Below are 27749 nucleotides of genomic sequence, written 5' to 3'. Positions count from 1 at the left end.
CCCTTTTCCCCTGCCCCTTAGGGACATCAGGGACACTACTGCCCCCTTAGGGACATCAGGAACACTACTGCCCCCTTAGGGACATCAGGAACACTACTGCCCCCTTAGGGACATCAGGGACACTACTGCCCCCTTAGGGACATCAGGAACACTACTGCCCCCTTAGGGACATCAGGAACACTACTGCCCCCTTAGGGACATCAGGAACACTACTGCCCCCTTAGGGACATCAGGGACACTACTGCCCCCTTAGGGACATCAGGAACACTACTGCCCCCTTAGGGACATCAGGAACACTACTGCCCCCTTAGGGACATCAGGAACACTACTGCCCCCTTAGGGACATCAGGAACACTACTGCCCCCTTAGGGACATCAGGGACACTACTGCACTTTATATTAAATTATTTATTATTTATTTTATTTTCTGCTCGGTGCTGTTCTGTGTTTGTTGATTTCATGTTATTTGTGAAAAAATTATTGAATGCACACTTGTATGTTTGCCAAAGCAAATTCCTATGTGTGATACACAATGGTAAATAAAGGAATCGGAATCTGAAGTGGTTAAGCGTCAAGTATAAAGTTATTTTCAGTCAGTTCTGATGGAAACGGATATTTCTCCAATAGGATGTAAGATTCTAAAAATGAACAGTGTAATTCAGGGGTGTCGTGGATGAAAAAGTTATTTACAGGGGTGCCCTGAGTCAAAAAAGTTTGAAAACCCCTGGAATAGAAATTGATCATTTTAAAATATGCTCCTCGTTGACTTTTTTAACTCCTGGGGGGTCTGGAGAGGCTCTTTTAGCCTGGCTGTAAACAAATTCAAAGTTGATTCAGACAGTATCTATAGAACATCAACAAACCCAGTAGTTTTATTTTTTACATTATCGAATCAACAGAGAAATGATCTTTGATGTCTTGCCCACCTTTGGAGTTACATCATGGCAAGGTAACTAACTACACAACGCAAAAACCCAAAGTTTAAGTCCACAAGATGGTCATCATGCATTTTGGCAGGTCAACAATTTCATTGTAAACAACCGCCATGCAGTATGTGAGTATCAGTATCTGGCTAGAGCACTGTTTCCCAAGCACGTGGGAGATTTAAATTGGGTCGGCAAAACATTTCTTTCAAAAAAAAAAAAAAAAAAAGCATTGCTAAGTTTCCTCAGTTCCCTCCCAATTGTTGCAAAATCGTGGTAAAAACGCTGATTTCAACCCAATCGTTTTGAAAGGTTTTACTAGTCTGTTGGCTTCAGTCTAAAGTAAATCTCAAAGAAAGCTCTATTAACAATGATTTAGTTAAAACAAGTAGCTCTGTGCAGAGTCCTGCAACGGGTCGGGGCCCTACGGGTACCCGTGTTTGACGGGTGAAAACGGGCGGAATATTCTATTATAAATTTGCGGGTGCGGGGACGGGCAGTGCGCGACTTAACACGGGCGGGTGACATTTTATTGTGAAAGTCAGACAACTGTTTCCGCCTAAAGAACGTCATAGGAGCGCACACAGTGAGCAGCAGGACAGAACCGTGGCATGTAGGGCTGGGTGCAAAAAACGCAATACCGCCATACCGCGGTTGTGTAATGCACACCGTGTGACGAGTTCATAACCGCAATTATACCACGATGTATAATTATTTTTCATTCAAAATAACCTTTTGGGGAGATAATGCGATACTCTATACCCCGAAGAAGGCAGTTTGCTGCCGAAACGTTGGTTTCCCTATACTCTGCGTCCTAAAATAAATATTGGCACTTTAGTTACAGTGTGTGCGGCCGCTTCTTTGTCTTTTAAAAGACATACCACGATACCGCCATACCGTTGGTAAACAGTGACTTATTACCGCGTTTATGTAATTAGCCTACTGTATATTGCGTCGCAAACACTGAGGACGGCGTGCAGGGATGATGCGATGCCATTTGGAAGCACGTACACACGGCTGTAGGCTATTTACTTTACGGCATGTAATCACGGGTAACGGGGCGGGCGATGGGCCCATTTTTTTACGGGCTATTAATTATGAAAAAAAACCTAGTTTGACCCCTCATAAGCTACTTAAAGCAGATACTTTTTTTGCTTTTTTTCCTGTAATGTAAAGTTAATGGGACAGTTAATTGGGACACCAACTCTAGCGACTGATAACACCAATTTAGCTGTGTCTCAGAAAGGGTTATCATACATATAATCTACAGATATAGAGCTTTTCAAAAATGCATGGTAACCTTTGCCACCTTTCAGAGAGTGACATCTCATATGGCCCATGGACTAACTGGGGTTGAGTGAGACTGGGTTGGGTGAGGAGGGTGACTTCTGTCCCATGTCCCTCCAGCTCTTCCACAGCAGCAGGTCCTTGCTCTTGCCCAGTGTGACCACGCAGCGGGGCAGCCGAAAGCCGGCGTACTGTCCCACCCCGTCGTCCCGTCCCATCGCCAGCAGCATGGTCACGTTGCCTGCATAGGACACGCAGCGGTGGGAAAAAGTGGATGTTGTACTTAAGTAAAAGTATCATTACTGCAATATAGAAATACAATACTCTAGGGCTCTACCTTTTCAGGCTGTGACCCCCAAAATAATCATGAACTGGGGACCCCCCACCCTACGAGCACTTAGAGTGAAGTGCTCGTAGGGTGGGGTGGGGGCGTTGCGAGGCGTTGTGAGCATGTAGATCTGTCTATTTTCACAATTTCCACCTCTAATATTTGACAATTTTACCAATATTAACGTCATTTTAGAGGTATTAAAAAAGTCCTCAAATTGTCATTTTAGAAATGTGCAGACACCCTCTATGCACTTAAACTGTATGTTAGTTTGTTCACTGTTGAGTGAGAAAACAACATTACGTTAATCATCTGGGGACCCCCCCAAAATAATTTGGGGACCCCCCTGGGGGTCCCGACCCACAGGTTGAGAACCACTTTGCCAATCTTTGCAAAACACACTTTTGGACTCTGCCCCTACAGATTTTGGCCTAAAATCACGCAAAGCGGTACACAGTATCTCTAAAGTCATGTCATCAACATGGATAATGTCCCATTTCCCATATTCTCTCCTGATTGGCTACGATTGCCTTCTAAAGTTTGTGTATGCGACCTGACGGTCCGATTAGGGAGTCTTACTGGTGTAGAATGTTATGTTCACGTCCGTGTGAACGCGAAGGGTTTCTGGTTCGTGCGGATGCTTTATGAGATGTTCATTCTTTTCTTGCACGTGTGGAGGACACACACGTACGCCTCGATTCAACCAGTTTCTGTAACAGGTGTTATGGCAGGGTGATTTATGACTGAGTTCTTTGTCTGTCACTTACAGTGCAGCATGTGAGAATACGCACGCACACACACACTGTCACCCCTTACAACAGTCTGACAGACAATGCCTCACATGTACTGTACTGTACACGTGTTGTGTAACTTCTGTCACGTCCATGTGGACTGCAGTATGTAGCTATTATTGAACTCAAATAATAATAATCTTGAAAGTGTTTGAAACACAAATCCTCTCTTCTAGGGGTCCCTGGCTCAAAACCTTTTCAGATGGGAGGGGGTGGGGGTCTGGGGCCAGTTATATATTACCTTGGCACAAGAACGAATGAGAACTACTGGTTTAGAAGGCATTTTTATATACAACGGACTGACCTCATGCTTCCTTCTATGCATGAGGAGTCCAAGTTGCTTCTTTTCACCTGACAAGGGGGAGTTTCCCCGGGATGGACGTAGCGTGTGGAAGGAACACGTTATTCCAACCAGTTCCTTTCCCCTCCATCAGGCGCCCCGGCTGGCCAGGGGGAGGCATTATTTAGACCAGGATTACTGCTTGTTTTTGTGAGGGTATCAACCCTAGGAGACACGGGGAGAACATTCAAACTCCACACAGAAAGGCCCTTTCGCCAACCCCACCTAGGGTGTGGGCGCTGATGACGTGGAGGAGAGAACACGCCCCCCAGCGCCCACAGCGTCCCCCGGCGGGAATCGAACCCAGGACCTTCTAGCTGTGAGGCGACAGCGCTACCGACTACCAACTGCGCTACCGTATCGGGGTCCTTGAAATTAAAACGTTTGAGAACCAACCGATCTAGGAATGAAGAAAAACAATGCATTAAAGGAGTAGTTCACCCCCAAAATGACTTTTTTTCAATTGATTACTCATGCCATGGAGACTAGAGTTCAATAATATTTTTAGTTTTTTGTCGCATTCCTAAGACAAAAATGTGATAACAATAAATGTACCCCCATCCGGAATCAATGGGGGTAAATTTACTCGAATCAAATTTTTGCCTTAGGAATGTGACAAAAACCAAAAAATATTATTGAACTCTACTCTCCATGGCATGAGTAATCAATAGGGGAAAAAAAACATTTTGGGGGGTGAACTACTCCTTTAATAATAGTTAAATAATAGTTACAGTAAAGTGCAGCTCCAAGTTAGTAAAATAATTACATCAATTCAAAATATTACTGCAAATTAACCCTGGAAGACCTGGAATTGTTTTATACTTTAGCTATTGAAAAATAGCAGATATACAAGCTCACAGCGTGGCACCAAATGCCGCGCTGCAAGCTTGTAGATCTGCTTTTTTTTTGCAAATCTTTGAATATATATTTCTCAAAAGCAAACATTTGTTACTCAAATATTTGCCTCTGGAGGGTCCCTGGAACCACATATTTCTGAGATGGGGCTCTGCAAGCCAAAAACATGTAATTTTGGGGGTCCTTGACATGAAAAGGTTTAAGAACCACTGAGTGAGCTGTGAGCTTGTATAACTGCTATGTCCTTAATGGTTAATGCATAATATTGGTTAAAGCAGGGGTTCCCAAACTTTTTTGTCTCAGGGCACACCATGAATATTTTTTGAATCCGAGGCACCCCTACATTATAATTTTCACTCCCAGCACCTTATATTTATAGCATATCGTCGTTGTCGGGTGGAAACCTTGTAAAGGTAAAACCATTCGTTTCCATAAAATGTACTAAACAAGCACACAGCGCCTCGCGATGCGAGGCGCTGTGTGCTTGTAGATCGGCTGTTTTCACTAGTTTTGTGCGACAGTCTTGTATGATGAAGCAGGGCTTTGCTTTACCAAAAGACGTACACATTACATTTGAAACTTGGAGATATGAGGTTTCTGCCCGACAGTGACGATATTTTAGTGATTATGTTGTGAGGAAAACGTTGAGATAATAGCCATTTTGGTTAGAACTGAAAATAACTTTTTTACTTTTTACTAAGTTTAAAATGATACTAAATATTTTTTCAAGTGTCCAAATAAATTCCAAATATTATCAAATTACCTCGCGGCACCCCTGGACTGCCGTCACGGCACCCCAGGGTGCCCCGTCACCCACTTTGAAAACCCCTGGGTTAAAGCATGTGATAAATGACATGTTATCTGAATGGCATAGCCTGGCATACTCGCCGAAAACCGATACCAGCATTTTGGGCAGAATCTGCAAGGTTTGAGACACTGGAAACAATGTAGTTTTTACTCTACCTGTATGGTATGACGTCAGGGTTTTGCCAGACAGACTGTTGGCGATGTTGGAGACGGCGACCGTGGCGTGCAACCCGGCGTGGTATGCCATCTTGGGCTCGTTGAGGTGGGCGCAGTCCCCCACGGCGTACACGTTGGTGAACCCGTCCACCTGGAGGTGCTCGTTCACCTTCAGCGCTCCGTTCTCTGCCAGGCATCCGGGCGCTGCAACGACACGCCATCGAAACCACGCCTTTTGTTAACATTTCATCGTATCCGTATGTTTTCTTTATCTTAGCATAAGAAATTCTGCAGAAGTACCCGATAACAAGTCGTGTATTGATAACAAGCTACACACTGTGGGAAGATTCTGTTTGGCAGCAAAATCAAATTAGGCCCTGATTTCAAAGTCAAACCAAATTCGGACTACATAGCAGCAAAATCATCAGTGAAATAAATGCCTTTATCTTGGAGTTATGGTAACTTAAGACGGCCGGAATATGTAAACAAACCCCTATCAACAGTAAACAAACCAACATAAAGTTTAAGTGTATAGAGGGTATCTGCACATTTCTAAAGTGACAATTTAAGGACTTTTTTATACCTCTAAAATGACAAATTAAACATTTGTCCAAATTGTCAAATATATAGAGGCAGAAATGAGAAATTGTGAAAATAGCAGATCTACATGCTCACAACGCCTCGCGTTGCCAGGCGTTGTGAGCATGTATATCTGCTATTTTCACAATAGAACCGTGTTATACAAAATGTTATTGCTCAACTCTTAGTGCTTGTGAGGGTGGAGGGGTCCCCAGTTAAAGGGATATTCCACTTAAAAAAAAAAAAAAAAACGTTTGGTCATTTTATCGTCTAATCAGGCTTTTATGAACACCCTGGACAGTTTTTAATTTGCTACATTCAATATTTAGATATTTGATTTGTTACCAGGCCCTCCAGGCCCAATTCCTCTCCACATACACACCAATTGTAACTTCAAACTCCATTTTAACCATGATAGATTCACTAAAAACACCCATTATTTTTTCTGGTGACTCATAATACCTCCTAATACGTGAGCAGGCCGTGTTTTTTCGATAACTTTTTTCATTTATTTTTAATAATTAATTGTTCTATTAAATATTTTTTCATTTTCCCAAAGACTTATTAAAAATAAATGAAAAAAGTTAACGAAAAAACACGGCCTGCTCACGTATTAGGAGGTTAGTATGAGTCACCAGAAAAAATAATGGGTGTTTTTAATGAATCTATCATGGTTAAAATGGAGTTTGAAGTTACAATGGGTGTGTATGGGGAGAGGCCTTGGATCAAGCCTCCTGATAACATTTTCATCAAATGTCTAATTAGTGAATCAAGCAAATTAAACGGCCCCCTCAAAAGTGTGAAAAGTGATGAAAAGTGATGAGTCATCACTTTTCACTAAACCATAGTCGTTTTTAGCCCAAGGAATGTTTTTCGTGCAAAACAGATGCTTGCAATGGATTCAGAATCATGAAAAAACCCTAGTTTGACCCCTCATATGCTACTTAAAGCAGATGAATTTTTACCTTTTTTTCCCTGTAATGTAAAGTTAATGGGACACCGACTCTAGCGGGTGATAACTGCCATTAAGCTACCAGATTGGCAGAGTTATCATACCAAAATATAAACTAGAGACATGTACGAAGAAGAAAATCCAAACATTTTACCAATTTGTGGTACCAATTTGTGAAAATATCAGTATTAGCCCCTGTTCTACTAGGCCTAAATTGTCTAGATAAGGAGTGTAGTATGAGTGTTTCCTACACAGGCTGGAGGCGTAGGCTGAGGAGTTGATCCTCTGACCCGTACAGCAGATCACCAGGTCAACCGTCAACGTGGAGCCCTTGTCGGTGGTCACCATCATGTCCTTCCGGGTCACGTTTAGCTCCAGCTCATCCAGGTTGGACACCTTCTGGCCTGACACATGACAATACTGTAGCATCAGGGACCGTGTTTTACTCGCTAGCTTCCGCCGTTCGTCTGAAGACTCACCTCTTCAGACTCTAGTCTAGATATTATCACGATAATCAAAATCCATTATCCTGGGGTGGAACATTTTCCAACGCGACGCGTTGTGAGCTTGTAGATCTGCTATTTTTTGGCAAAGACATTTGGAAGAGAGTGAAAAAAGTATCAAGTATCAAGTACGTATATTATAAGTACCTTTTACCAATTCTAGAGGGTTTATGTGGTACCGGATATGCAGCTCGGCAAATAAAAGGTGAATTGATCCCAGTGCATGACGGAGGACAATATCACGATATATTAAATCTCCACGATACGATTATCGTGAGTGTTTTTATCACGATAAACGATAATGTTGCGTATCGTCCCTTCCCTAGTGTATACCATAGCCCATAGCACATACAGTAGCACTTGCCCACCCTTGATAACCATTATGTAAAATAGATAGAATTGATATAGACCGACGTCAGGCCATTTTGGACTTGGCATCCGATCGTAAATCGAAGCTATAGTGTGTATAGCTTCGAGGTACAGATTATTGATGCTTTGATTGTTTTTTAAATGTATTGAATAGGTTCTTGGTCTACTTACTTTTTTGGATGACTATTTCTATGCATCGATATTGATGTATTCAGGGGTGTCACAAGGGGGGGGGGGGGGCTGAGTTACTATAGGGCCTTAATTATTGTATACTTTAGTTATTGAAAAATAGCAGATATACAAGCTCACAGCTGCGAGCTTGTAGATCTGCTATTTTTGAAAAGTCGTGAAAATGTGTGCAAATCTTTGAATATGTATTTTTTTAACTCTAAGGCCCACTGTTGTAATATTACAACGTTTGTATTTTATCCAAAAAAAGGTTTAAATCATTTTATTTTAGCTCCCCCTACCTCCTAAACATCACCATTGGATTCTATTGTTTAGTATTACAATGCCATTGGCCACAATATTTGCATATAAATACCCCCCACAGGGGCTGACATTCACACCCCCCACACCCGCTGACATTCCAGAGTTTTGACGAACAACATCTCACTTTTTCATGGAAGCTATTCCTCACAAAAACATAAGTAAAATGCCTGTACTATTTTTTTTGGTGATCATTAGAATGTCTAGAACATTTACATTATTATTGTGAAAAATATCCCCTATATGTAAATTAGAGCATGATTTATGATTTATGATTTATGGCTATAAAACCTTACAAAAACATTTTTTTGAAAAAAACATTACATTTTCCTCTTATTAGGACTCCTACAACACCATCTGTTTTTTTTCAATTTTTTATTTCAAGTATTTCTATATTTGGGCCTTAGAGGGTTAAGCAAACATTTGTTACTCAAATTTTGCTTCTGGAGGGTGCCTGGAAGTAAATATTTTGAGATGGGGGACTTGCACAGATCATCACGATTTTCAAAAATAGCAGATCTACAAGCTCGCAGTGTGGCACTCAGTGCCTCGCTGCGAGCTTGTAGATCTGCTATCTTTCAATAGTTAAAGCACAAAATGTTGCGTAATGATGGGTTCCCAGTCTAAATGGGTTAAAACCCTTCCCCCTATGAAGAACATTCATGGGGGGGCCCGCAGTGAATCCTTGTACCCAGGGCCCAGAATTTGATGTGACACCCCTGGATGTATTAATGTTGGTGTATTGCTGTATTACCAATGCCATGAGCTGTGCTTGCTAATTGTAAATCGCTCTGGATTAAATGCCTAAAATTGCAAATCGTAATTGTTCATTTTGAGAAAGTGTAGACTTCTACTAACCACGACCACACGCATGTCGTACATGGAATGACTATCGTATCCCTCCGAAAACACACCACTGTATAAAATGTATTACATTATTTAAAAAAAATAGCAGATCTACAAGCTCACAATGCGTCACATCGTGATCTTGACACATTGTGAGTCCGTAGATCTGCTATTTTAATGTATGTTTTGTAATAATAATCCAAATCTACAAAGTAACTGGTAACTAAAATGTTCAAATGATTGTAGTGGAGTTAAAGCATAATGAGTGTACCTCACAACAAGCTCACAACGCGTTGCGACGCGACGCGTTGTGAGCTTGTAGATCGGCTATTTTAGGATAATGGATTTTGATTATCGCGATAATATCGTAAATCACGATTTATTTTGTCACAATAATCGTGATATGAAATATTTATATTGTCCCATCCCTACTGAGGATAGGGGTGGGCGATATGGAAAAATACAATATCACAATATTTCCCCAAGCTGTATCACGATACACGATTTTATCACGATTCTTTATTTAAGTTGTTTTTTATGGAGATTTCTCAAGTAACTTGATAAAAACTAGACTCTCTGGGTTCCTTTTGGAAGGTTTAATTGAACTTTACAAGTATGTAACTCTGACAGTGTACTAATGAAACCAAATGTACCCTTACAGGTCCATTTGGTTTCATTTGTATACTATCAGAGTTAAGTGGAAACCTTGACATTTTACATTTTGAGTACTACTGATTTAGACCAAAATGCAGGTTTAAATTGAATTCTGCAATGAATCTCTGTATTGACGATTAAACAGGATTTTTTACAAGGCTCCCTCAATTGTATCACGATACGATACCTGTGAAAAGGCATATCGTGGAGACATTGTATCGTCTCCAGGATAATTATCACCATATCGCCCAGCCCTAACTGAGGAGTGTGTTTTGTTTACCCAGAATGAGTTCCACTTCTTTCTCCAACAGGACGTCCTTGGCCTGTCTCCTGACGCTGGGCAGCAGCTCCGGGTCGGCCAGACCCATGTGAGAATGGATCAGAACCACCTGACAGCACGGACACATGCTGCACTGTTACTGCACTGTAGGGCAGGGGTTTTCAAAGTGGGTGACAGGGAACCCTGGGGTGCCGCAAGATCATTTGATAATATTTGGAATTTATTTGGACACTTGAAAAAATAATTAGTATCATTTTAAACTTGAAGTACAAAGTTATTTTCAGTCAGTTCTAACCAAAATGGCTGTTATCTCAACGTTTTCCTCGCAACATAATCACTAAAATATCGTCACTGTCGGGCAGAAACCTCGTATCTCCAAGTTTCAAATGTGTACGTCTTTTGGTAAAGCAAAGCTCTGCTTCATCTGTCACACAAAACTAGTGAAAACAGCCGATCTACAAGCACACATCGCGAGGCGTTGTGTGCTTGTAGATCTGCTGTTTTCACTAGTACATTTCATAGATGATAAATACAAAACAAACGACAACGACGATATGCTATAAATATAAGGTGCTGGGAGTGAAAATGATAATGTAGGGGTGCCTCGGATTAAAAACATATTTATGGGGTGCCCTGAGACAAAAATGTTTGTCAACCCCTGCTGTAAGGCATTCACCAAATATTCCAATATTCCAATATCAAAGTCACTATTCAACGTTGTTCACCGAAGTCCAATATTCACTTACTTATTATTTTATTTTTATTGTTTCCTCTTTAAAGATATATATAGTTTATAAAGCGTGGCTAGATAGTAAGTCATAAGAATGAGTTGTCAATGCCCCTGGTGGATGGATTTGTTAATGCTCTATACCAGGGCTTCTCAAACCTTTTTAGGCCGTGACCCCCAAAATAAACATATTTGAACTGGGGACCCCCACCCTGACAAGCACTTGGAATTGTAGGTATTACATTTAACGTGACTCGGTTCCGCAGATAAATATTGTGAAAATAGCAGATCTACATGTAGATCGGCTATTTTCACAATGTTCGCCTCTTGCTTACTTAATATTTGACAGTTTGGCCAGTCCTGTCGAATATTCGACAATTCGAATACTTTGAGGTTGAATAATTCGAATACTAAAAATCACTATTCGTGAATGCCCTACTACTGCACTGCTAGATCACTAACAATAGTTTAACCCATTTAGGCCTAACCTATAGTTAGGCCCAAATCAGAAATTAGCCTACAAAAACAAATATGTTGATACATACTGTACATGTACTGTAAGCCCCTCCCATACACTAAAATGTGTACCCGGCCTGTAAACTAGGGCTGTCACAATAGAGTACCTGAGACGAATAACAGTCTAAGTCCATATATATTTTTTTTTATATAGATATTTTTTGATTTACCAGACTGTAAACCACAAACTAGTCATTTTTAATCAGTTAAAATTGTTAATGCACTCCCCCCTCATTTTGTTCAATTGTCTGTTTTAATGTTATCGGCTCCCTTTGTCTGCTGAATATTGCTTGTACTGTTGGAGATATACTGTTTTTCTCTTTCCAAGTATTATGTCTTATAATCCTAATATATATGAGTAAAAGAATGTAATAGATTAAAAACTTCTAGTTTGTGGTTTACAGTCTGGTAAATAAAATTAAAAAAATATTAGGGCTGTCCAAGTTAACTCATTTAATCGCAGTTAACTCACTGTTATGTTAATCGCGATTAATTATTTTAATCACAATTAATCGCATATTTATTTATTTTAGCCATTTGGCCTAACCGTGGTTTAGGACAGTGGTTTTCAACATTATTATTATTACAGCAATTATTTTTGGGAGGTCCCCAAATGATCAGCTTAATGATCTGCACATTTCTAAAGTGACAATTTATTGAATTTTAATTATTTTATTAATACCATCTGCTGCCACCTGTTTAATGCAGTACCATTATGATTTATTTGGGGTTTTAATTGATTTCCAATAAAGGATTAACATAATTTTGCATAAAGCCAGCATATTTTTCCACTCCCATGTTAATAGGGGTATACAAGACTTGAGAAATATCCCTCTAAGGTACATTGTGAACAGATAAAAACGTATGACTTATGTGCGATTAATCGCACGATTAACTAGGTATATCTTGCGATTAATCGCGATTAAAATATTTAATCGTTGGACAGCACTAAAAAATATATATATCTATATTCAAGATATATACTCTGTGCCGCGCTGTGAGCTTGTATATCGGCTATTTTTTAATGGTTAAAGCATAAAATGACGGTTTAATTGGTCTTAATGGGTAAAACCCGGCCAGAACCACTGCGTACCGTACTGCACTGGTACTGTCTATCACAGGGGTCTTCAACGTTTTCAGGCCGGGGACCCCCAAACTGATGGGGAGATGGAGCAGGGACCCCCTACCACCTCGTAGGGTGGGGGAGTCTGGGCTACGACATATTTTTTATTTTAAACGTGTACAAGTTACAGTGAGCAGGGTGGGCCGTACCCAGTGTTGTTTTTGACAGCAAATTTTGATTTAGTTTTAGTCATAGTCTTTTGACTAAAATGTAACTTGGTTTTAGTCGTAATTTAGTCACCTGAAAAGTATTAGTTTTAGTTTAATTTTAGTCGACTAAATCTACAGTTGATTTAGTCAAATGAAATGTATTTTGGCAGGCCTTGATGGCATGGTGATGACTGATTTTACACTGGGTTGTGTGCTGAAAATAGCCGATCTACAAGCTCACAACGCGTCGCACACAACACCTGAGAGCAACCAAACATAAAATGACTCTCTTCTCCGCTAGTCCCTCCCTAATGTTTTAGTCTAGTTTTTATTTTGTTGACGAAATTGTCAGTATATTTAGTCTTAGTTTTAGTCATCACAGCTTAGTTTTTATTTCGTTTTTATTTAGTTTTCGTCAGTGAAAAAAACGCAGTCGACAAACATTTTTCGTCATAGTTTAGTCGACGAAATCAACACTGGCCGTACCACTACCATTTCTAAACATACTACTTATTAACTGAGAACCAATGTCAATAATATCAACAATCTTTCAATTGCATAGTAATCATGTATTCAAGCTATTCAAAATGGATAGAATCATGATTTATTTTTTAACATAAATGTGAAAAAAAAAAAAAAACATTTTTTGAAATCTTTTTTTTTTTTTTTTTTAAGCAACAATTTCGCGGACCCCCTGCAGTACCTCCGCGGACCCCCTAGGGGTCGCGGACCCCCTGTTGAAGACCCCTGGTCTATCACACATATTCCGTAGTAAGGGCCAGACCACCAGGTTTATGACCTTGTGGCTTTGAACTTTTGCTTTCCTCACAGACAAGTATGCGGATTATACCAGTAAAAGTGACCTTTTGTGGACTACAATGTGGTCTAACTTGACACAGTGAACACACTGATACCCTTCTTGCACTTAAATCTATATCCTGAACAGTATATACCAGCTGCTATGCTCACACATTTCTAAACCTCATGTACATAATGTTTGGATGGATATGATACTAGGGCATTAACGACTTGTGATTTTTGCAAGTCGACTCGACTCAGTAAAAAGTTGAGTTGAAGTCGACACACACAACCCCCCAATTATTATATAACGTTAAAGTATATAGAGGGTATCTTCACATTTCCAAAGTGCCAATTTAAGGACTTTTTAATACCTCTAAAATGACACATTAAACATTGTCCAAATTGTCAAATGTATAGAGGCAGACATTGTGAAAATAGCAGATCTACATGCTCACAACGCCTCGCATCGAGACGTTGTGAGCATGTAGATCGACTATTTTCACAATAGAACCATGTTATACCAAATGTAATGTAGCACTGTTGGATCATTCTGTCCTTGACAATAAGCAATCCTACTGTTTGAATGCTGTAGCTACAGACGCACGCATGGATAAAAAATAATGATAGAAAAGAATACAAATGATTATTTTTTTTTTTCAACTTCGACTTTCAACTTTCTCTGGTGGGAGTCGACTTGTGTAATGAAGTCGACTCAGTCGACTTGTCGACTTTTTCGTTAATGCCCTATATTCTACTCTGTGTAAATTGTAGATACCTTGTGTCTATTTTTTATTTTTTATTATTCCTTCTTTCTTTCCCTTTGCGGTCTCACCTTCTTGTGTGGGTTTTCTGTCTTGATCTCAGCGGCCATCTCCACACCGGTCGACCCTCCTCCCACCACCAACACTGTGTCTGCTGCCTGGATCTGGGCCGCGCACAGGGGCGTCACAAAAGGGGGGGAAAAGTGGGACTGAGTTACTAGGGCCCAAGGTGGAGGGGCCTTAATTATTTTATAGCCTACTTTAGCTATTGAATAATAGCAGATCTACAAGCTCACGTGCAAGCTTGTAGATCTGCTATTTTTGAAAAGTCGTGAAAATGTGTGCAAATCTTTGAATATATGTATTTTTTAAGAGAACATTTGTAACTAAAATTTTGCTTCTGGGGGGTCTGGAACTAAATGTTTTGAGATGGGGTCCGTGGCCAAATACATATCATTTTGGGGGTCCCTTTACATGAGTTTAAATGAGCTCGCAGCACGGCACTCGGTGCCATGCTGTGAGCTTATATCTGCTATTTTTAAATAGTTAAAGCACAAAATAAGGCGTAATAATGCGCCCTCAGTCTAAATGGGTTAAACCTCCTCCCCCTATGAAGAACATTCATGGGGGGCCGCAGTGAATCATTGTACCCTTTAGTCTACTTACCAGCGAGGGAAAATGCCTTGGTTATAATAGATAGATAGATGATAGATAGATAGATAGATACCTTTATTATCCCAAGGGGGAAATTTAGTTGTCCAGTAGTAGCACAGCAGTATACAGTTATTTACAAAGTTACAGAGACGTAAGAAAGATAGATAAGTAGGCAACAGTGGTATGGATGCTGAGGAGAACAGAGTAGTGTTGTGTTGTATAATGGGGGCGGACGGGGCTGAAGAGCAGCAAAGGCTCGCTAAGAATGAGAACAGGCTCCAGTAAGCTAGGCTAAGCTAGCTTTGCACCATAGAGTAAATAGGCTTTCCACGCTTACAATGGGAGTCGAGTCGACGTAAGTGTCATAACTCTCTCTCTCTAGGGGTCTGGACACAACATGACGAATCACATTCACAACACAACACTACTCTGTTCTCCTCAGCATCCATACCACTGTTGCCTACTTATTATAATCAACTATATGAGCCTTTCTTTCCTCTTTGAAGTTGCTAAACTATTGGTAGTTTGCGGGTTAAAAGGAAATAAAATGTACTTCTTAAAAAAAGAATGATCATGCCTGTTGCTAAGATATGGCAACATGACTGGTGTCTTGCACGTGTGCCTTCAAGACACCAGTCATGTTGCCATATACTTTTTCTGAATTGACGCCACTGGGTTCCTCACCTCCTTGACAAACTCCTGGTACTTGTGGATGGCGGTCTGGTAGGAGGCCAGGGTGTTGTACTTCCCTGGGAACGGTCCGTCAGTCCCGGTGCACAGGACCAGGTGGGAGAACTGGATCTCCTGGAAACAAAAAGCAGGGGCGTCACAAGGGGGGGACAAGATCTACTTGTGTGTAGCAGATACACAAGTAGATCTGCTATTTTTTAACATTTTTGTTTGAGTCTTTGAAATATATGTATGTTTTAAGCAAACATTAGTAACTCAAATGTTGTCCCTGGAACTAAATGTTTTGAGATAGGGGTCTGTGGCCAAATACTGGGGGTCCTTCACAAAAAAGTTTGAGTTTGACCTAGAAACAGGTTTTTCAAAAAACCTTCAGAAGGATTTGAAATATTCAAAGACTTGCACAAATGTCCACGATTTTTTTTTAAAAAGGGAAAAAAATGCAGATCTACAAGCTCGCAGTGCGGCAATCGGTGCCGCACTCTGAGCATCTGCTATTTTTCAATAGTTAAAGCACAAAATAATAGTGCGGGGGCCCGCAGTGAATCCTTGTACCCAGGGCCCAGAATTTGGTGCGACACCCCTGACAAAAAGACATGAAGAACATAGAATCCAATGCAATCCTATTATGTGTCATGTGTGTTGTCTCCCTCTCCTGACAGAGACTGGTAAATGCTACAGTCTCTGAACTACAATCAAAAACGATATATCTGTATCTGCCCTATGTTCGTCCATGCCTTACCCCTTATCCCTAAACCTTTTTTTTTCCCAAAAAAAGGTTTAGGTTTTTTTTTCAACACTTTGGCCGTAATTGACACGCTAACGCATCAATTGGTCTGTTCATTGTTTAATTTACAGACCGTAATAATGCAGGGACTCAATTTCCCATGATCCATCGGGAGAAAACGAAAGCAGGAAATGCGGTTCCCCGTTGAAAGCAATGGAAGGATCTGCAGTCAAATGCAACCCCCAAATAATCATATTTGAAATAAAAGTAGCTGATCTACAAGCTCACAACGCCTCACTCACACTGCAAGGCGCTGTGAGGCTATCTTCACAGTGGGGCTATTTTCACAATGTTTGCATCTCCTCTTTCTTTTGTAATATTTAACAATTTTACCAGCTTGGTTAGCGTCTTAAAGGTCATTAAATTGTAACTTAAGAAATGCGCAGATACCCTGTACAGTATTAAGGCCCATTCCCACTGGGCCAGATAACAGATAAAACAATCTCTTTCTCCATTCAAGTGGATGGTAAGATACAGTAAGATAAAATATCTGTCACAGATATATTATCTGTGACAGATTCTTTATTTATTTTTTAATCTGTATCTTAACATCTACTTGAATGGAGAAAGAGATGTTTTGTATCTGTTATCTGGCCCAGTTGGAATGGGCCTTTATACTGTAGTTTGTTTACTGTTGAGTTAGAAAACAATGTTGGACATTAAGCTAATCAGATCAGGGGACCTCCCCAAAATGAACCTGTTAGTGTCCATTTGGTTCCATTTGAACACTCTCAGAGTTACGGGGGTCCTTGAAATGAAAAGGTTTGAGAACCACTGGGCTAGGCCTACTCTAAACAGAGCATTCGTCAAAATCATTGGTAAGACGGGATCATGCTTATGTTCCCTCAGCCCCATGTTAGGTTTGTGGGTTAGGTTTAGGCATAGTGGTTAACATTCACCAGGTTAGCATTCACCAGCGTCGGCAGGTTAGCATTTCACCAGGTTAACATTCACCATGGGCCCGGTAAGACCTGTGAAGGAAGTAAGTAAGAGGGCCCAATTCCTTTACAACATGGCTGATGTGAATATATAGAGCCTATTGGCAGGCATGTGCACACATAGCCATCAAAGGGGGCTCAAGCCCTTTTATCTGTGTAAAAAGTCTCCAGACCATGAAAGCAGTTTTTACTATGGTGAAAGAAATGCATATGCCCTCTTTCCATGCCATACCTGAAGGCAGCATTCAAGAGAATTGCCTTGTCCAAATACTATTGAACTTGAATGAGCTTGGAGGTCTGCTATTTTCAATATTTTCACCAAAAGGCTGTTTTAGAAATCTCAGCCCCTTGCCTCTCTGACATTCTCTGCACGTAAAAGGGGAAAGCACAGTGTTCAACAGTGCATACATTTTAGTGTCTATTTGTCGAATGATGTGTTGTTTTTATCTGCGTGGAGAACATGAGTCATATTATTCCCTGCTGATACCAACCAGAAAGGTGTGTATAAAATAAACAAAATCACCAAAGATATGAGAAGTGGACATTGTTTCATTGAGCAAACACCTGTCCTGCCCTCGCTAAACTTAACCCATTCGCTCCGCAGCGACCAATTCCATATTTGGTTGTACACGCTTTGAACTAGGTCATTAACGACTTGTGATTTTTGCAAGTCGACTCGACTCAGTTAAAAGTTGAGTTGAAGTCGACTTTATTAGTCCAATTATTTTGGGGGGGGGGTCCCCAGATGATTAACTTAATGTGAAACATTGTTTTCTCACTCAACTGTAAACAAACCAACATACGGTTTAAGTGTATAGAGGGTATCTGCACATTTCTAAAGTGACAATTTAAGGACCTTTTAATACCTCTAAAATGAAAAATTAAACATTGTCCAAAATATAGAGGCAGAAATTGTGAAAATTGCCGATCTACATGCTCGCGAGGCGTTGTGAGCATGTAGATCTGCTATTTTCACAATAGAAAGTATATATTTTTTTTCAACTTCGACTTTCTCTGGTGGGAGTCGACTTGTGTAATGAAGTCGACTTTTTGGTTAATGCCCTACTTTGAAGTCAGTATTGTAGCTGTTGTACATGAGACCTGTTGTACATGAGACCTGTTGTACATGAGACCTGTTGTACATGAGACCTGTTGTACATGAGACCTGTTGTACATGAGACCCAGATTTCTTTTTAGTCTATGCTGCAAGAATTGCCTCACACCGCTACGGAGGAAACTCTGATTTGGTTGGGTTCTACTCCATGTCATCATTAAGGAAATGTTGTAAACATCCCTGTGGTCTGTTCCTCTTTCAGAGAGAAGAGGTTGTTCCACTTTACTGTGAGTCAGGGAGTCTTCAACGTTTTTCAGGCCAAGGACTCATTGGCTGAGAGAGAGTTGAAGCGACCTATCACCCAAAGATTTGTGTGATAGGTTATGAGCTTATAGATATGCTATTTTCTCATTAATGGAGTCTTTTATTTGTTATGTATTCATGAAATTACCTTACAAAATGTAATAATAACTAGAAAATATTGTTCCTTCGAAACAATTGTGGGCTCGCTTCAAGCCAGAAAACAATGGCTATAAAAGTACAAAATGTCAAGATCGCAGGCAGTGCTCTCTTTGACGTTACTGACGTCAAAGTTTGGTCCATTTTGTTCCAAAAATGTGTTGTGCAAAAGTCGATCCGCTGGTGGCGCTATAACAGGCCAATGTAAGAAGGGTGGTATCTGTTCCTTGACCTATTGGGAATGTGCTTGCAAGATTTCACGCACATTGCAGGCTGTGTTCATGATTTGAGGTGTTTTTGGCTTTGGCCACTTTATCGCTGCTTGCAGCTATATTTATTATTATTATTTTTTTGTTTTGTGTGTGTGCACTTCATAGGCATATTAGCTAAAGGTCCTTAGATTGTGTGTAGAATGTTTCATGCAAATTGCTAAAAAAATCCTAGAATAAAAACGGGTTTAAGCGTTTTACAAACTGCTCAAAATTATATAGCGCCCCCCTTTGGCCATTTGGGGTAAGATTGCTTTCAGTGATATTTGAACTAACCCTCTACACTATTTTGTCATGAAAATGTGACTTTGCATGTATGTTTTAGAGGCAGAAGAATAATTTGCATAAAAATGCAATATTGTTTGAATTATTTAAAAAAGCATGTTTCAATGTTAAAGAAATCCGACCTGACAGATCTTTAGATATCGGTCCAAAGTTCACGTAAAAAAAGTTTTGTGCACGTGACGCGAAAATTCCAGAATAAAAGCGGGTTTACGCGTTTTACAAACTGCTCAAAATGGCGGAAAATTGAAGGGCGGAGCTTACTTAACAACGACACAGATGTCTTCCGCTTGAGTCAAAGCACGCGTGTAACAAGTTGCATGTCTTCAAACGAAACGAGTCATGACTTATGCCCGTTTGAAGTTTGAATTTTCAGACGCTTCGTATAGCGCCCCCCTTTGGCCGATTGGAATAAAATTGGTTTCAGTGATACTTTGACTAACCCTCCACATCTTTGCCAAATGCCATGAACGTGTAACTTTGCATGTATGATTTAGAGGCCGAAGAATAATTTGCATAAAACCGCAATATTAATTGAATTATTAAAAAATTATATTTCACTTTAAAAGAAATCCGACCAGACAGTTTGACCGTATTGGTCCAAAGTTCATGTGAAAAAAGTTTTGTGCGCGTAACGCGAAAATCCCAGGAGGAGATAGATTTTTACTGTTTTTCATATAATTCCAAATTGTGGGAGACCTAAAGGTCAGAGGTCAAAAGTCAGAGGGTAAAAGTTGTTCGGCATGAGGAGACGCATACGTGTATACAGGTTTCATGACTGTAACTCAAACACAGCATGAGCTATACCTGTTCAAAGTTCGCACTTTCGAAGGCTTCCTACAGCGCCACCATTTGGCCGATTGCTATAGAAAATAATAGCACACTTCGCCACTGTAAACTGAACACATTGATGTTTTTATTTTCATTTTCTCACTAAGTATGTAGGAGTAGAAAGGAACCGAAGTTCCCGTCTACTGATTGCCTGCCTGATAGATAAATAAACTAGAAAATATTGTTCCTTCGAAACAATTGTGGGCTCGCTTCAAGCCAGAAAACAATCGCTATAAAAGTACAAAATGTCAAGATCGCAGGCAGTGCTCTCTTTGACGTTACCGACGTCAAAGATCGGTCCATATTGTTCCAAAAATGTGTTGTGGAAAAGTTGACCCGCTGGTGGCGCTATAACAGGCCAATGTAAGAAGGGTGGTATCTGTTCCTTGACCTATTGGGAATGTGCTTGCAAGATTTCACGCACATTGCAGGCTGTGTTCATGATTTGAGGTGTTTTTGGCTTTGGCCACTTTATCGCTGCTTGCAGCTATATTCATTATTATTTTTTTTTTTTTTGTGTGTATGCACTTCATAGGCATATTAGATAAAGGTCCTTAGATTGTGTGTAGAATGTTTCATGCAAATTGCAAAAAAAATCCTAACGGGTTTAAGCGTTTCACAAACTGCTCAAAATGATATAGCGCCCCCCTTTGGCCAATTGGGGTAAGATTGGTTTTAGTGATATTTGGACTAACACTCTACATCTTTGCCAAATGCCATGAACATGTTACTTTGCATGTATGATTTAGAGGCAGAAGAATAATTTGCATAAAACTGCAATATTCATTGAATTTATTTAAAAAAGCATGTTTCAATTTTAAAGAAATACGATCCGACAGATCTTTAGATATCGGTCCAAAGTTCACGTAAAAAAAGTTTTGTGCACGTGGAGCGAAAATTCCAGAATAAAAGCGGGTTTACGCGTTTTACAAACTGCTCAAAATGGCGGAAAATCGAAGGGCGGAGCTTACTTAACAACGACACAGATGTCTTCCGCTCGAGTCAAAGCACGCGTGTAACAAGTTGCATGTCTTCAAACGAAACGAGTCATGACTTATGCCCGTTTGAAGTTTGAATTTTCAAACGCTTCGTATAGCGCCCCCCTTTGGCCGATTGGAATAAAATTGGTTTCAGTGATACTTTGACTAACCCTCCACATCTTTGCCAAATGCCATGAACGTGTAACTTTGCATGTATGATTTAGAGGCCGAAGAATAATTTGCATAAAACCGCAATATTGATTGAATTATTAAAAATTTATATTTCACTTTAAAAGAAATCCGACCAGACAGTTTGACCGTATTGGTCCAAAGTTCATGTGAAAAAGGTTTCGTGCGCGTAACGAAAAAAACCCAGGAGGAGATAGATTTTTACTGTTTTTCATATTATTCAGAATTGTGGGAGACCTAAAGGTCAGAGGTCAAAAGTTAGAGGGTAAAAGTTGTTCGGCATGAGGAGACGCATAAGTGTATACAGGTCTCATGGCTGTATGTATAACACAGCATGAGCTATACCTGTTCAAAGATCGCACTTTCGAAGGCTTCCTACAGCGCCACCATTTGGCCGATTGCTGTAAAAAGTAATAGCACACTTCGCCACAGTAAACTGAACACATTGATGTTTTTATTTTCATTTTCTCACTACGTATGTAGGAGTTATAGGAAACCGAAGTTTGAAGGAGAACTTGCTCTAGTATAGTATAGTATAGTATAGTATAGAAATAATGACAATAACTAAAGTGTGCTCGCCTATAGGCGAGCCCACAATAATGACAATAACTAAAGTGTGCTCGCCTATAGGCGAGCCCACAATTAAGAACAAAATGTAGGAAACGAAAAATAAAGAGGTATTAATTCACTCACGGTCCATAAAAATGCTTGGGAAACAGTGATATAGACCAGTGGTTCTCAAAGTGGAGTTCAGGGTCTCTCTAGGTTCCTTTATGGGGGTCTAAATTGACGATTACAAGTCTGTAACTTTGACAGTGTACAATAACGGGGTCCATTTGGTTCCATTTGTACACTCTCAAAGTTAAGGGGAGACCATCACATTTGTAAGTTTGAGAACCACTGATATAGTAGACTGTTGACTTTCCCCCAGCGCCCTCCCACCTCACCTGTCCTCCGCCCAGGTCAACAGTCTGTCTCTCGGTGTCCACTCGCTCCACTCTGCCCTGGACGAAACTGTCCCCGAACGTCTCCGCGTACGGAATGAAGGTCTTCTGGGCGAACCCTGTGTGTGCAGGGGCGTCACAAGGGGGGGGACTTAGTTACTAGGGCCCAAGGTGGAGGGGTCAGGATTATGTTATACTTTAGCTATTGAAAAATAGCAGATATACAAGCTCGCAGCGCGGCACTCGGTGCCGCTTGTAAATCTGCCATTTTTGAGAATTTGTGAAAATATGTGCAAATCTTTATTTTTCAAGTGAACATTTGTGACTCAAATTTTGCTTCTGAGGGGCCCCTGGAACTAAATATTTTGAGATGGGGGTCCGTGGCCAAATACATATCATTTTGGGGGTCCTTCACGTGAAAAAGTTTGAGCACTACTGACATGAAACATATATATATATATTTTAAACCTTAGAAGGATTTGAAATAATCAAAGACTTGCACAAATTTTCACGATAAAAAAAAAATAGCAGATCTACAAGCTCGCAGCTGAGCTTGTAGATCTGCTATTTTTCAATAGTTAAAGCACAACATAACGCAGTGAATCCTTGTACCCGGGGCCCAGAATTTGGTGCGACACCCCTGTGTGTGTGTGTGTGTGTGTGTGTGTGTGTGTGTGTGTGTGTGTGTGTGTGTGTGTGTGTGGAGGAGGCATGCGTCATAAAACAATGATGGTTATTTTTTCCAAAGAGGACACACGACAGTGAACTCCTGACACCATGAGAGCATGACAAACATCAAGTCCAGCTATTCTGTTTTTAAAACACAGAGCATTTGAAATCATACCGGCAACAGACTACCCATTCATCAGCTTCAGATTTCATTCCAATTTTGTCTTCTCATGTTTTTTGTTTGATCACTTTCTTCCAATTTCACTTGTCGTTTATGCTGTATTCAGAATCAGAATCAGAATCAATCTTTATTGTCACGTCACATTACAAGTAATAGGCCAGTCAATCTAAGCGAAAAAAGGGCCTGACCCAAAAGAAAATGCAATAGTAATGTTAAGGTTTTGTGTGATCCTTAGTCATCCAAAAAACATGTTAAAAGTTTCCCACTATATTCTTAGTGGATCAAGGTGAATTCAGGGGGTTCAAGTTTGGGTCCCTTCACTTACTATACAGGAAAAAAATACCCGCCCCAAAGAAATCTTCTTTAAGTAGCATGTGAGGGGTCTAACTAGGTTTTTTTTTTTCATGATTCTGAATCCATTCCAAGCATTTTGTTTTGCACGAAAAACATTCCTCGGGTTAAAAACCAACCCTGAAAAATATGGTTTAGTGATGAGTCATCACTTTTCTGGGGTCAGCTCAGTTTTGTTGTGTACCTTTTTAGCCCGAGGAATGTTTTTCGTGCAAAACAATTGCTTGCAATGGATTCAGGATCATTACAAACCCCTAGTTAGACCCCTCACTAGGGCTGTAATCTAGCCCTGTTTTAGGGATTCGAACTTCGGGGGGATTTTCGAACGGACCATCGAACCTTAGATGGTTCGTTCAATTGAATAAAAACCGAACGTTCTAACGTTCGAACCATCGAACGTACTGTACCTTTAACCAGCTAAAACAGTGTAGGAAATGTTTTAAATGCGCTTTTATCCATTGAAAACGCGTGGATGCGTGGCCACATTAACACCTAGGCTAACACTTGGAAAATCCAACCCAATCGGAGAAAATGTTGCGCAGTTTGTTGACGAACAGGCTCAATGTATAGCGGAGTTGCACGGATGATGATTAGACTTGGTGACTGCGTCGGAGCGCATCGCGTTCGGGCTAAACTGGTCTTGATGTAACAACCCCAGAAATCGCATTATAGATCCTTTAGGGCGGGGGTCAGCAACCCGCGGCTCTAGAGCCGTATGCGGCTCTTTAGCGTCACCCTAGTGGCTCCCTGGAGCTTTTTCAAAAATGTATGAAAATGGAAAAAGATTGGGGGGGGGGAAAAATATTTTTTGTTTCAACGATTTTTTTATCGTCACTGTCGGGCAGAAACCTTGTATCTCCAAGTTTCAAATTTGTATATTTACTTTTTTTTTCAAAGTAGGCCTAAAGCCCTGCTTCATCATACAAGACTGACGCACAAAGGTAGTGAAAACAGCAGATCTACAAGCACACAACGCCTCGCACCGCGAGGCGTTGTGTGCTTGTAGATCGGCTGTTTTCACTAGTTTAGTTCATTTTTGTGAATGATAAATACAAAACGAAGTTTTGGACATACAAGGTTTCTCCCCAACGACGACGATATATAAGACTTTTATAATTTTTTGCGGCTCCAGACAGATTTGTTTGGGGGTTTTTTGGTCCAATATGGCTCTTTCAACATTTTGGGTTGCCGACCCCTGCTTTAGGGGGTTGCAATGAAATCCATCTTTGCTCATGCTTAGGAGAAAGGCTGTTTAATCTTTGGGTGCGTGGATGGCTGGGTGTTAGCTGTTCAGAGCACACACACGTCTGTCTCTGTCCAGCTCAGCTGCTCTCACTCTACTCAGTCTACTGTCAACAAGCGTGTGTCAGCGAGGCGCTGTAATGGTTCGCGGCCCCAAACAGGAGCGGAATTGGAGCGGAGGACGGTCCTTGATCGCTCCAAGCTGTTCTGGTGCATTAACCCTAACTACTATAACGGTCACCATTAACTGTTAGTGTTTACCGGTAGGCCTAACTTGTTTCGTATTTGGCTATCTCTACTACTGTGATATTCTGAATAGGCCTATCACATTCTGATTCTGATTATTTTTCGTGTAAAAAAAAGAAGAAAAAAAAAGAAAAAAACCTGAACCCATTAATTTCGAACTTCGATTGCCAACGTAACGAACGAACGTTCGAATCCCCGAAGGTTCGCTTGCAGCCCTACCCCTCACATGCTACTTAAAGAAGATAGTTTTTAGGTATTCTTTTCCCCTGTATAGTATATACAGGGGCCCAAACTTGAACCCCCTGAATTCACCTTGATCCACTAAGAATAAAATGGAACATTTTTAACATTTGGATGACCCTAAGGATCATAAAAAAAACCTTGCACAATTACTATTGTAATTTCTTTTGGGTCAAACCTCAGGGGTCCATTTTGGTTACCAACTCTCCATCATTTAACTGGGGACCACCTGGAACCCCCTCAAGGACCACTGGTAATTTATCATGAAATTGTCCTCCGTCATGCACTGGGATCAATTCACCATTTATTTGCTGCATATCTGGTACCATTTAAACCCTCTATAATTGGTAAAACTGACCTGTAAATAACATACTTGTCTTTCTTCTCTAGCCAAATCTCTTTGCCAAAATTAACCAACGCGTTGTGAGCTTGTAGATCTGCTATTTTTGGCAAACGTTCCGGCCCAGGGTAATTGGATGTTGGGGATATCTTGATTATCGCGATATCATAACTCTCTATTATCTTTGTCACAATAAAGTGTACAGGGACGTGCAGAGAATGTTAGAGAGGCAGGGGCTGAAGTTTCAAAAAATAGCCGACCTCCAAGCTCAACGCGTGAGCTTGGAAGTCGGCTATTTTCGATGCTTGACTTCTACACAGAGAGGGCAATTCTTTCAACATGATATGCTGCATTCAAGTTCAGAAGAGTTTGGACAAGGCAATTCCCTTGAATGCTGCCTTCAGGTATGGCATGGAAAGAGGGCATTTGTAATTCTTTCACCATAGTAAAAACTCCATTGGTCTGGAGGGGGCACTTTTTTTTACAGATGGATAAAAGGGCAGGGGCTCAAGCTAGGGCATTCACGAATAGTGATTTTTAGTATTCGAATTATTCAACCTCAAAGTATTCGAATAGTCGAATATTCGACAGGACTGGCCAAACTATCAAATATTGAGTAAGCAAGAGGCGAACATTGTGAAAATAGCCGATCTACATGCTCACAATGCCTCGCGTTGCGAGGCGTTGTGAGCATGTAGATCTGCTATTTTCACAATATTCAACTGCAGAACCGAGTCACATTAAATGTAATACAATTCCAAGTGCTTGTCAGGGTGGGGGTCCCCAGTTCAAATATGTTTATTTTGGGGGTCACAGCCTAAAAAGGTCTGAGAATTCACCAGGGGCATTGACAGCTCATTAATATGACTTCCTATCTAGCCACGCTTTATAAACTATATATTTAAAAAAAAAAAAAAAAAGAATTCGACTTTGGTGAACAACGTTGAATAGTGACTTTGATATTCGAATATTCGAATATTTGGTGAATGCCCTAGCTCAAGCCCCCTTTGATGTCTATGTGTGCACGTGCCTGACAGTGCATATACGCACCAGGCTGCACGGAGGCGCGCAGCGCCGCCACGTTGTGGTGGAAGGCGTCCCGCTGGTCTATGAGGGTGAACGGGACCCGGCGGGACTTGAGTTGTTGGGCGGCGGCGATTCCTCCAAACCCCCCACCGACCACGACCACGTGGACCCCCCCGCTGTCCCCCCTGTCCGCCGCCGAGCCCTGAGCGCCCATCCGTCTGTCTGTCCGTACCTCCTGAAGAAAAAGAACAGCAACCTTGACTCAGATACGATGTTTAAAAAATAATAGAACACATTTAATTACAGCACGGTAACAGTCACACACACAAATACATACATCCTACACCAAAGACAGACGAGACAAGACTGACCCCCTCTTCCTGACTGTCGAGTGTCGACTTATAATTGGCCAAAACATTTGATCTCCTCTACTAAACTGTGTGAATCATAAAACTCTTCTTCTGGCAGCTGTGTGACTTTCAACCTGCATCTACTTCCTAAATTCTTCTAACCTTATCTATAACTGGTGTTAGAGCCAGGTTTTCAGGACTCACACTCAAACTAGCAAATAGGCTATTCACTACTAAGCAATATAACATAATAATATAATAATCACTCCAAGTCAGTACGCACCAAAACAAAGGTAGCTGTGGCGAGTTGAAAGCTTATTCTACTTAGTGAACGCAGTCTGGGGCCCCCACAATATGCCTATTAATACATTTCTAGGGTGAAATGAAAGATATTCCACTGGATGGAGACTCCAATTCTTCTAGTTTTTTCTTGCCATCACGGTGCCAACTCACTACTACCGTGCAGGTCAGAGGACCGAAATGCACCTCATTGACAGAGCATTAGTCCCTTAGGGTGTTATTAGGCTCTGCAACGTTTTTAGCACTTCGACCAGGAAGAGTCTCCGTCCGGTAGATTATTTTTCATTTCGCCCTAGAAATGTACTCTAGAAGTGTGGTGGGGGGCCCAGACTGTGTCCACTAAAGGTGCATCCCCCCATTCCGACACTAACCCTATACCTAACCCTAACCTGGCTCTATGGAAGTGCCACCACTCAGACAATTTGAAGTCAGCATGGCAGCATTTCGGAATGGAGAGCGGCCCCTGTCCACTGAATAAGCTTTCAACTCGCCACA

At 40.8% G+C, this 27749-nt stretch overlaps 1 protein-coding gene across 1 annotated transcript; it reads right to left on the bottom strand.

Annotated features, from left to right (window-relative positions):
• On the bottom strand, positions 1 to 26818 carry aifm2 (AIF family member 2; the record flags this gene model as incomplete). Its single annotated transcript, XM_080740905.1, has 9 exons — positions 1 to 10; positions 330 to 2450; positions 5487 to 5690; positions 7269 to 7421; positions 10159 to 10267; positions 14307 to 14399; positions 15574 to 15693; positions 22313 to 22428; positions 26629 to 26818. The coding sequence occupies 8 exons, from the start codon at positions 26816 to 26818 to the stop codon at positions 2266 to 2268; spliced, it is 1170 nt and encodes a 389-aa protein (XP_080597031.1). The 3' UTR covers positions 1 to 10; positions 330 to 2265.
• Positions 26819 to 27749: the final 931 nt, after the last annotated feature.

This window comes from Nannobrachium achirus (genome assembly GCF_963921795.1).
Source record: "Nannobrachium achirus genome assembly, chromosome: 13".
Taxonomy (NCBI): domain Eukaryota; kingdom Metazoa; phylum Chordata; class Actinopteri; order Myctophiformes; family Myctophidae; genus Nannobrachium; species Nannobrachium achirus.
Note: the sequence above shows the minus strand (reverse complement) of the source record. Positions and strands in the feature narration are given on the sequence as shown.